General features: G+C 36.8%; 1 protein-coding gene across 3 annotated transcripts in view; it reads right to left on the bottom strand.

Moving 5' to 3' along the window:
• PTPRQ (protein tyrosine phosphatase receptor type Q) overlaps positions 1–12,502 on the bottom strand; it is a 145,119-nt gene that overhangs the window by 105,241 nt on the left and 27,376 nt on the right. For all 3 annotated transcript variants that reach the window (XM_064450170.1, XM_064450180.1, XM_064450185.1), the window contains exons 16-20: positions 10,721–10,883; positions 8,814–9,074; positions 5,803–5,963; positions 4,744–4,855; positions 3,653–3,879 (exon numbers count right to left, since the gene is read on the bottom strand). In XM_064450170.1, coding sequence (XP_064306240.1) covers positions 3,653–3,879; positions 4,744–4,855; positions 5,803–5,963; positions 8,814–9,074; positions 10,721–10,883 — 924 coding nt within the window. The remainder of the gene's footprint in view (positions 1–3,652; positions 3,880–4,743; positions 4,856–5,802; positions 5,964–8,813; positions 9,075–10,720; positions 10,884–12,502) is intronic.

Genomic DNA, 12,502 nt, shown 5'->3' with positions numbered 1-12,502 from the left:
GATTTAGTCTGGATATAAGGAAAAAAATTTTACAATGAGGGTGGTGAAGCACTGGAACAGGCTGCCCAGAGAGGTGGTAGATGCCCCATCCCTGAAAACATTCAAGGTCAGGTTGGATGGGGCTCTCAGCAACCTGATCTAGTTGAAGATGTCCCTGCTCACTGCAGGGGTTTGGACTACATGACCTCTAAAGGTCCTTTCCAACCCAAAGTCTTCTATGATTCTATGCCTTTTGGCAGAAAGACAACAGGCCAGGGAACTGTGGATGCACTTTATGGTGGATGTGACTCAGTGCTCACGATCATAGCAGATTCTTCCCACAGAAGGGCAGTACATTGAGACTTTGGTACAATTTATGAAGACAAACACAACAATGCTATTTGCTCTGCAATATAGGACTTATTTGACTCAGTGATGGGCCATGGCATGCAATACTTACAAAGAAAGAGGAATGACGTCTGACTCCTTATTTTGAAGTGACAGAGGCAACAGAAGGTAAAACATGAGCAAAATTCCAACGGTGATAGTGAGAGGTGTGCGAAAGAAGCAGCAAAGTGAAAAGCTCTCCAGCAAGGTTAAAGTTGGCAGAGTCATTTCTTCTCATCAGGTAACAAAGGTATGGCAGTGGTGCTGAAGGAGCTGACAGCACAGACTGTGGGGAAAGCAGGGTGAAAAGGGGCAGGTGTGCAAAATTGTGTGTGGATCACAGAAGTGACAGACAGCACGCAGGGGATAAAGATGGGCAAAGAGAGTGGAAGGAACTGTTCTAATCACTTTTCAGGGCTAAACTGTGCATCACTGCAGGGGCGTTGGACTAGATGACCTCTAAAGGTCCCTTCCAACCTAAACCATTTCTATGATTCTATGATCTTTAAGAAGACTGTAAAGCTATTTAAACAAAAGCACTAAGCCACAACAGGCAAACTACAGCAAAGAAATATGAGGTACCATGGAAGACTTAATTTAGGATGCAAAGGGATGCTTATGCCTATGAGAGTGCGCGCTCTGCTTGGTGAAGGAGAATCTGTATCACTGGCCACCTCCTTCCCAAGCCATACAAATACCCCCTCCCCATGCACACACACCTCATGACTATCGCCAACCTTACCTATTTCTGTGCCACAGAGAGAAATTACCTTGAGATCTTCAGGGGGTTGACCGGCAATCAGAAAATTCTGACAGTATTAAAATTACATTATATAAATCTAAACGTCTTTCCTCACCTGAACTCCAATTTTTTCTTATCTCATATCAAAGTAGGTATTGTAGAAAGGATCCAGAAAGGAAAACTAGCATTAATACAGACACTGAAACTCCCATTTCATACGTGCAGTTTCAAAAGAACTCAGAGTTACTATGACTAAGTATGCAAAACTTTGCATGGTAAAGGTGCCAGCTACACACACTGATTAGCTTTGAAGAGAAATAAAAATGAACGCTTACACAATGTACCTTTAGCTTCTAGAGATCACTGCCATAAAGAGCCATTACAGAAAAAAGTTTGGAAACATTTATAAAGGACAAGTTTACTATGCAGATAACAAAGTACTATCCAAAGTTCAAGTAGCTGCAGTTCACATTTGGAAGGAGTATTAATTTTCATGCTTCTATGCTTTAATGTTGCCACTAGTTATTTAAGTTTAGAAAAAAAACTTGAGTGCAAATTTTTACAAAATTATCAATGATCAGATGTTCAAAGTTATCCATAATTCACCAACATTTAACAAATTATCACTGTAACTGCTATTTCTTTAAAAATGGGGGTTTTTTTTATTATAAGCTTTGTTGAACTGCACTGTCACAATATTTACCAGAAAAAATTTCACAACAGGACCAAGCCAGGTACCTTAAAACAATAAAGAATTTTCACCTATGTAAAAATCAAAAGCTACTTTTAAATGACTCCAGAAATTAACAGAACCACCACAAGAAACTACTCAAGAGAAGGAAAACATGTAATGTTTCTTTTTGGCCACATCTGTGAGGTAGAAGAAATGTTTCCACCTGACTCATTACTGAATCTGTGAGGTTGCTCGTGGGTCAGGCGGTCAGGGCGCCCACCAAAGCAGTAGGTAACATAAAAGCCCTTAGCTTGCCAACAGACTTTTATTCACTCATGAGAAAAGCCGTGTGGTCCCTGCTAGACAGAGGTTGTTGGGTCACAAGTCACTTTAGTGAGTCAAATTCTGCTCTAAGATCAATGTTTCAGGCACCAGCAATGGGAAGGATTGCCTCCCGTATATATCAACAAAGGGCAAATTACTGCTAAGTAAAACAAATTATTTAAAATGTCCCACAGTTTTCCCAGGGAAGATTCACATATGGAGCAAAGAGCGGAATTTGCAAAACCTTTAACAGTGAACCCTACGCAGGTGCTACTGAGGTACTGAGAATTGCAAACTGAATTCTCTTAACTTCATTTGTCTGAGGAGATTAATCTGCTTAGAGTCTAAGTGATAATACTTTTCTCAAATAGTAGCTGAACTTTTTGTGGTTGTTGCCTCTTTTTTTTTTTTTTTTTTTTTTAACAGATGACTGGAGGCAGGAGATCAAAGGATAAACATTTCTCCAGCTGTGGATATACTGGCTTTTATCAGCATGGTCATTGCAACTAGATCAACTAGATTCACAGGGAGCAACTTTCCCACAATGGCAGGCATAATTATGTTCTTACTTTCTTACACACCCCCCACCTTCACAAAGAATCACTGCACAGCCCTATTCCTAGTCTGCTCAACTTCAATATTTTTTTATAGCTTTGCACTGTATGAACTTACATGATATGGAATGAAGCAAATCAAACACATAATATAATTTCATTCCTGATATTGAAAAGAAGCACCTCTCCAAGGTTCTTATGAAAGAGTAAGTCAGGCAAAGAATCGCTTGGCAAATATTGCCAAGAGGACAGCAGTTCATTTCTGTCCACCTGAAGTCATTTATTGTTGAAGAGTCCAGAGATGGCTCAGGAGTGCCTAATCTCAACATAAACAAATTCCACACATAGAAGTCATCAAAATACAGGTACTGATCCTGGCAGTAAATATTCACTGTGAATATCTAGGCAATAATATCTATCGAAAGAGAATGGAAAGGCATGACATTTTTTATTTCAGGAGATAATACTAGGTAAAACTCCCAGGCTTAGGGAAGCCAGGCTAAGGTCTTTACAGACTATATCTAAATAGATATTCAGGCAAGAAAACTCCTCCTTAAACTAAGTTTAAAATCAAAGAAAGAAGTATGTATGTACATGCTTTTCTGGATCTGGCTGAGACAATTTAGAAATCTATGTGTAATATCTAAAGTGCACCAGTGATTTGAAAGATTAAATCTCAATGAAGAGGAAGAGAGATTTAGATGTTTTTGAAAATTCTACCCTTTGCTTTTTACTTTTCACCACATAATGCCATATTGTCAATACAAATACCAAAAGAAGAAACTACATTTTAGTACAATTTTGGTAGGAAAATATTTGAAGTAGATTTAAAAACCATTACTGTAAACAAATATACCTGGCTAACGTACTTTGTTACATGGCAACAAAATCAGCAAAATCCTTCAGAAAACACTGTATGGACCTACCATAAACTCACACAATTTACAGTATATCAGAATTCATAATACTGAAAGGCATTTGTAAAGCTTTTACCGTAATTTCATAAGTTGTTCCAGGGTTAAGGTTGGTAAGAAGAACTTCCAAACTATCTGGTTTTGTTGTGACCTGTGTATAAGCCGTTTGCATCCATGGGCAGACCTCTTTATATTTAACAATATAGGAGAGAATTCTCCCATTTGGATGCAGTGGTGTATTCCATGACAGCAGAATCCCAGCAGAGCCCACTCTTTCACCTGCAAGGAACAGAGGAGGGCCAGGATCTAAAAAAAGAAAAATAAAAAAGTAATTTTTTTACACACACAAACACACACATATAAGACATATATAAGATAAGATAAAAGATAAGATAACATATAAGATAAGTTTTTAATTACGTGTCCAGGTAATGGAGACACCCTCACAGCTTCTATAAAGAAATGAAATCATCTGCCAGCATAGGCCAGTAAAACTACTGAAAACTAATACTGTTGAATAAAAAGCTTTTTTTTCTGGCTAGAGTCCTGTTACAAAATCGATTAAATGAATTTTGAAATACCAGGAACATTGTTCTATAAGAACATAAAAACTGTAATGCTCAACATCTTCATGGACAAAACAGGGTTGAATGCCAATTTAATATCTGAGACATGCTAGCATGGTTAATTTCAGTTCCGTTCCCTAAAACCATTCAAAACCAAACTGTGGTCTCTTACAAAACATGTCTGATATGGCTACATTTTTTTGAAATGTCTCTGAAGTCTAACATTATGCATATGAATTGGAGTATGGATATTACTACATGACACAATAGCAAATTTTTCAAATGTTTATAAATTGTTCTCTTTTATACTATTTTCTTTTTTTCTTTTTTTTTTTTTTTTTAAATAGCCAAGCTAATGGATCAATACAACTACAACTTACATCCAGGGCTGCTTCTTAAAAATATCTGATAGAGAAACTCTCATGGTCTCATATAGAACACCTCAGATTCAGTGTATTTTTTTTATGGTTAAAGAACACGAAAAATTCTAATGAATGTTCAAAACTGATTATAATTTCTCAAATACTACTGTGCATATAATAAATACAAAAAAGCCTAGTTAGAAAAAAAATCAACAAAATTTCATCAGGCATTATTCACTCACTTGTCACATTTGTTGTCACTGTTCTACTTGCAGGTGAACTGTAGAGTGAAGATGAAACTGCAGAAACTGTAACGCTGTATGTTGTTCCAGGAACAGTATTAGAAAAATCAGCCTGAAATATGACACAGATTTAAAACTTTTACCAAGAATAATTAAAAAAAAAAAACAAAAACAAAAACCCCAAATCCAAAAGTTTAAGCATTGCATTACTGAAAGTGATCTGTTAATAAGCTTTTAGAAATACAACAGTATTTACAACAGTAAAATAGTATTTACATCTGTTAGCTACAGTACAGCATTTTGCCATCTTATTTAACTACCCTCCATAAGATTTGTATAACATTCAATATTAAAGAACAACAAAATTAACTATTAATTTTATCATGGAATCACCTATCAGTGTATCTATAGAGGTTTTTTGGTATCATCATCATTATCAACGTAAATATGAAGCATTATAAATTCCTTTTTGAAAGAATAAACACAAAAGTAGCCAAAAATCTAACAAGTTTTTGACCCTTAAGCTAGCCCGTATTTTGAAATAAACATAATTAACAACTTTTTAGCAAGCATTTATATAAAATACCTGTATCTTTGCAGTTCCAATGAAAACCAAAAGCAAAGCAACCAGAACAACCATTATTTCTGCTAAAATTATTATATTTTCCAGCCAGCAGAATCAAAAAGTGCTCCTATTTCTTTTTGATGGCTTAGCTTAGCGAAATGTTGCCTGCATTAATGATTTAAGCACAGATCTTCCCGGCAAGTACACAATTAATGAGTCTGTATTACTCAATAGCTCTGCCCTTCCTTTGTTAAACTATTCATGAGCCCTTGGATGACCGGCTGTATCCTTCTAGCAGACCTAAAAAAAGGTAAATTCACTACCTGTTGCCAGGTAACAAACTCTGGATGCTGAAATTTGCTCTCACCAATTTTTCATTAATACTTTCATATCCATATTTGCATTAAGTAGCTAAGGAGGCAAGCTTGAATTCTTTATCAGGACACTGCATAAGGAAAAGCTGGCCATGCAAGTCCTGTAATAAAAGCACATACTTGATACTCCCTAACTCCAAGATCTAGGATAACAACGGAACCATGATCAGGAATAAGATCCACGTGAAATCTGTCTACGTGTCCATACGGTAGTCTCCAATACAGTGAAAAAGAATATGATGAAACATTGAAGAATTTAAGTCCTTCTGGCTTTGCAGGTTCTGAAAGAGAATTGTGGAATAAAAGATATTAAGTTAAATAACCCCCTTTACAAATATATTAGTAATTACAACTGAATATAAAAGCATCCAAGAACAGTTCACCTGCTACATGAAGGATAATCACTTATTAGCCTGGATACAGCAGTATATTATACTGCAGTTGCTATACTACCTCTGAGACTTATGTCCCAGCTATGCTGTGCAGACATCCCCATTCACAGAGAGCAAGCGCAAGTATCTCTGCCCGGTGTTCTGTTAACAAAGAATCTCTGCACAGTCCTGGTGTTTCTGCTGTCCCCAACCTTAAAGTTAGCACTACTACTGTCATAACTAGTGCTGCTGTTGAAATTAAAGATATAGCTGGTGCTTGTTCTGTTGCTAGCCACAGGGTTGTTAACTCTGTAACACTTTTAATGTATTTGGAATCCCAGTAATTCCACGAAGGCTAGTGAGGTAAGTCCCCCAAATTTGGATGATTTACTCCTTTTATTAAAGCCAAGTTTCCGCGTACTCCCGTCACACCATATTTCTTCTGCCTTTAAATGCACCTTTAAATCTGTATCATCCACTCTAAGCCTAATAATGAACTGGATTTTAGCTTCTTCAATAGGCCATTAAAAATTATCTACCCGTAATATTGTATAATTTATCCACCTGTGCAATCCATAGGCATGTGCATCTGCCTCCTTTATACATTGGAAAGTACGCACAGCTTACAGCTGCCCCTATGCTCATCTCCCAGAGCCAGCCCAGCCAGTGATGCTATTTATCACATTTCAGATTCACCACCACCCTCGCGCTCAGTCCTCGGCCTGCCTTACTAATATGGTTCCTCAGAATTCAGACTAAATCTTCTAGTACTGTTTATACACTAATATCATACTGGGCAGTCTGAATATCATATGACTTCCATCCTGAAAGAGCTCCACTCCTTTCTTATTTACTGTAAGTCTGCTTAGATTATATATTTTTCATGAAGTATTTACACTGACTGTCCAAAGTTCCAGAATCATTTCAGATTACTCCAGTTTTGCCATCAAATAATCTAAGTCAAATATTGACATATCCAAATACTACCTTTATATTTTATATTCAGTCTGCATTTGTCTTATACATATTATTTTTAACTTGTTGCTTTAATAGTGAGAACAAAAAAAAATAGTAATATATGTGGGGGTGTGCAAGTGTAACTGACAGCATAATTTCTTCCTTTTAGAATACTTTTTAAAATTTTAAGTCCTACTGCTATCATCAGTACTGTTATTTCCATGGATCTCAACTTCCTTTAAAGCTGGATTTTATGCTTATAGAGGGCTTTTTATACAGACCCATGATTAATCTCTGAGTGTATAGTTACCACAATACTTGAAGTCATCTCTTTAGCTCAGCTGAATTACTTCTGACTCAGCAGTAGAAGAGAGCATAAAAACGTCCTCATGGAAAGAGAAATTTAGTCCCACAAAGCTAATGCTCTCCCTACTATTATTCTGTGACAGAGCATTACCCTTCCCACTGACACTGAAAAAAAAGCCTCGGCTATCCCCTTCTGCAGATTTAATCACATCATCAGGGAACACAAACGCGAGTGTGGTTCACTCAAGCCTCATTGCACCTGCTCTTCTATGGTCCTCCTCTCTGTTTCATACACACACACTTCTTACCAGCAGTGGTCAGCATATTTGTATAGAGCCAGAGTATTTGTGTAAAGCATAGTTAGAACAATTTGCCCTACAAAAATGCTACCTAATGTCTGCAATATATATTCTGAGTGAGTGGATTGAAAATTAGTTGAGGTTGAGTTGATACATCAGTGAATATGGAGTGCAAAATCCAGGTACATGTTAATTTTTCCAAAAATTAGTCACTATAAACCAGCAGGGTCAGCATCGCAATGTAATCTCAATACATTTAAGTAAAAAGGAAGCACAATTAGGTCAACCAAATTGAAAAAAAAATTAATTGCAATTGAAGTATTATAGCATTGCAGTCCTAGCTTAAAAGACGTACAAGATTTTTTTCTTATTAATTTTACCCTCAAGACATTACCTCAAAACAAATGTAACGATTTTCACCTCTACACCACTTTATTTTAAAGGCCCTCTTTGGCCCCTTGCTTCAGTCCCCCTGACTAATGCAGAAGCACCACCAGTTTGTCAAGCACTGATCCCAAAAGCAGACACACAAATGTCATGACACTTGGTCAAAGCAGTCAATCAATGACAACTTCCACCACTTCTCAGGTCTCTCTCACACCACCATGTCGTTGCCATAAAAAACACGATAAAAAGTAGTATTAAAAAGTAGTAAAATAAATCGTTTGAGGTAGTTCTGTTGCACCTTTCTGCTCTTTAAATTTCATCTGTATTTTACATTACTACATTACAGTAAACTGCAGACGCGTGTCAAGACTGCGATTGTACGCCACAAAGTTTTAATCACAAATCTAATAAGAAAGAGACCTAGAATGGAGTAGTTTACAGTCTAAAGCCTTAACTCTACAACCATTTGTAAACCTGTTTAACTTCACTCACTGCAAAAAGCCTACTGAAATTAGGTAAAGTAAAACTCAGTTCACGCATAACTCTTGGGACGATAAGACCTGAAAAATAACAAAAATACTAAAAATGGTGAAAAGAAGTGCAGCATAGATAAAGAAATTATGTTTCTGGTAGTGTTTCACTAAGTACAGGCTGAATAGCATATAAGTAACGCATGTCCACAACCACAGATCCAAAGACAGATGCAAGATCTCTTGAAATTCCACGAAGTGAGAAGTACAAAGCTAAACCTGCACTGTTATTGACAGTTACCATCCACTGGCAAGGAGAGAAAGCAAGAAACCATACAGACCTGTTACAATTTCAATGAAAGCAGAAGTTCCTTCAATATTTCCTCTTAGTCTTTGCAGAGTGAAATTATAAATGCCCCCGGCAGTCAGGCCTGTAACACTGAAGTCAGTCAGTGCTCCTGGAATCCTGAACTTGTTTACGAAGGTGCTGTTTGATAAAGATGCTTTATACGAAGTGAAGTTAGTCTTGGTTGGATTCCACGTTAAAGTTACAGAGGAAGTATTTACCATTTTTAATGCCAGACCGCATATCCCAGCTGGTTCTACAGTAAAAATTATTCAGATTAATAAAGAAAAATTTAATGCATAGTCCTTAAAATATAAGAAAAAGTACCATCTTTTAAAAATAAATGTTCTCTATTAAAATGATTTGAAGATTCACAGCATCATGAAATAGTCACACTAATTTTAGAAGTATCTTTGTTTGGATCTATAGTAAACAGTGCCATTAGGCTGCACAGGGTGAAACCTGGGGATGTACCTTCTGTGTGCACTATGTAATTTCTGGAAGAGAATTCCAGACTTATCAGATCTTCTGTAAGAAAAGTAACTTTACTCACTGGTGAAACAGCATGAGAATGGAACTCTTTGTAAACAGAAGTAGATATTTTATTCAGAAGTTTTCTAAAACATATCACAGGCCATATGATTTTAGAAAACTGTTCATCTGTTCACATAGGGATACAGTAAATCACATAATCTCAGCAATTATCCCTATTTTCCTTCTTTAATCATTCTTTCTGGTCATATCAAGGGTCCTAAATTCACAGATAACTATTTACAAATAGCACCTCCATTAATCTGTGCAGCACAGCTGCGGTTAGAAAAGAGAAATGTTTCCGTTCCTCCTAAACAAAAGAATCTTCCAGATTATTGATTGATGTTGCTTGAAGCTTTCTGAAAAATACTAACTAGCATAATCCCATTAACGTCTGGATTATTTAGCATGAAAAAATCCTAAAGTTTTGCCATTAAAATTATAATTTCTCTGTAATCTAGCCATACCCTGGATTCATCCACAATACTCTTGAAAATATTTGCTTGAGGACAAAAAGCACCTTCAGGGCCATGATTATTCTGCTGTACTTTCCATTAACAAGAATCTGCAGGACCAAATCTGGTTCTTTTCAGAGATTCACTCATCTCTGAATAATTTAGCACAGAGCCTCCTTGACTATTAACTGGGTTGAGGAGCTATAGTCCAAACAGACCACAGAAAATCCATCAAAGAAGGGAGGAGGTCGACGACATGCATGTGTATGAATCTGGGAGTTGATTTATTTTCTGATTACACTTAGCTGCTCTTTATTTATTTTGGCAGTCCAGAATCCAATATAAACTTATTCCTTCAAATCTCTGCCACAAACACACTTTCCTCTTTTTATGCTGTGTCACAGTAGCAGTGGAAAATCCATGTTTGCTCCGAGACAGAAAATGAGTGCGAGACACAGCTTAATTTTCTGGACCTTGTTAAGATACCTACCTGAAGCACAATTCCTCTTACCCTTTTAAGCTTTCTGTGGCCTTCTACAGAAGCAATCCTCCAATCTTAGACCATGGGTTTGTAAGATTTTGAGAGATGCAGAAACAATTGTAAACAAAATGCAAGGTAATTCTTAAAATATGAATGCTACTCTGGCAAGACCTTATTCTGCTAGAGCTGGAGGAATTTTGTGACTTTGCCTCTTTTTCAAATGGGTATCTGCAGCTATGTCTAGACTCTTCAACTTCAACTCAGCGAGTTACATACAAGGCTCCTATTTAAAAAACTATCACAAGAGGAAGTGGAACTTGCCCCCCAAAGTTGAAGTTTCATTTTGAGTCACTTGCACACAATGATTTATATGTCTCTGAACATTTACTGTTTTTCAAAAAGAGAAAAAAGACAAGTTATAAGGTATTTCCTTACTTGTGATGACTTTTTTCTCCACAGCCACTGAGGAATCCAAGCCTTTAACTGTCCGTAACTGAAAAAAGTATTCTGTCCCAGGGACCAGATTTTTCACTACGGCTCTGCTATCATAAAAAGTTCTGGTAAGCAGCTTTTCATTATTCATCAGACAATATGAAAGCTATGGAAGAGAAATAATTTCTTGTATCAGACTATCTCACTTCATAAAAGTAACTTTCAGAGATTCCAATCACCTGTTTATATAAAAATGTTTATAATATTTTCCACATTTTAGAGACAAAAAAAAAATCAAGAATATAGCTTGAGCTTTATATTATGTTCCACAAAGTTGATCCACTAATTATTCTAGGGTTCCTTAATAGCCCGGTGGTGAAAGCAGTGACTTTAATCTTTAAAAGTAGATGGAGGAACCAAAGTTATGTTAAGGCTTACAGGTGACATCTTTTTGCTCTTGGAGGAAGGATAATAAAGTGCATTCTGACTGCTCAGTCACACAGTTGTATTGATGAGCTGTACAATTAACTACAAGGTAGAAAGAATGAGAATAGCCAAGGAGTAGAAGAGCAGCCTAAGGATTAATCAATAGGATGAGATAATTTTTTTTATTATTCTGAAATCTCTGTACCTTTCTGGCAAAAAAAAACCACCTCAAAATCAAACAAACCCAACCAACCAAAAAACACCCAGGCACTGTTCAGAACTGAGATTCTGAAAAAAGTCCCAAGGAATCATCCACTCAGCTCTGCTCACTGGGATACCTTGAAAACTCACTTGTTTCGAGCCACTGCAGAGAATAAAAGTGCTGGAGATACCAAGTAATGGAAATTTGGCCACTTTTAACTCCTAGAGGCTGTGAGGATTCCTTCTGACCTCCCAGACAACTCTCAGGTGAAAAAAAATCCTGTGCTAGTCCTCTCTGTGGACATAGAAAACTGTTACTGCAGGCTGTTTTCTATCTGCACTAGTGAAAGGCAAGATGCACACTGTGTCTGCCCTGCAGAGGAGAGCTTCAGACAAGCATCTCCAGCACACACACACGGGTTTCTCGGGCATGGCAATTAGTACTAAGAGATCAAGAAGGTTTGCAGCTGCCCACATCAGTGTGTCCTGTCCCGCCACTCATTATTTGCTCTAAGATACGAGGAATATTCTACACATGGCAGTGACCTGAAAGCACTTTGGTTCAGCTGCTATTCATTTGGGGACGAACGATCCAATTTCTCTCTGTATATTTTACCAGCACAATACCTGTTAATACACACTAAAACTTGGAGACTGTCATCATGTTATTAGAATTACAGCACTGCAAAATGCTAGAAGCAAAGCTATAGATTAACGATTCACATCTAGTATAAACAAGTTAGGAAAGTACCTTTTGTGCACTCTTCGCTCTATGAACTACAATGTATTGCATAGAAAGTTGATGAGCTGGCATAATTAATTTTAAATGATTAGTAAAATGATCCCTTTTACACAGGTGCACCTTGCTAAGCAACCTGTCTGCTGAAGCCTTTCTCATTAAAGATTTAAAGATAAGCTCATTTATTCAAACAAAGCACTGTCTAATGTGGCTGCTTGCTTTATGAGATGCTGAACAATAATCCTGTGCCATAAAGATTAATATTACGGATGACAATTACTTTCCACAGGATGGTAAAAATAACCTGGCTACATACAGAAGTACATCTGAACTGGTTCAAAACATGAATGAGAGAACTAAAATGAATTTTAAAATTTGTAAAAATACTCAAGGCAAATTGTGCTGTGGTAGGTTAACTG

Source organism: Phalacrocorax carbo, chromosome 1 (genome assembly GCF_963921805.1).
Source record: "Phalacrocorax carbo chromosome 1, bPhaCar2.1, whole genome shotgun sequence".
Classification (NCBI taxonomy): Eukaryota; Metazoa; Chordata; class Aves; order Suliformes; family Phalacrocoracidae; genus Phalacrocorax; species Phalacrocorax carbo.
The sequence above is the reverse complement of the archived record's forward strand: the minus strand, read 5'-3'. Positions and strand labels throughout refer to the sequence as shown.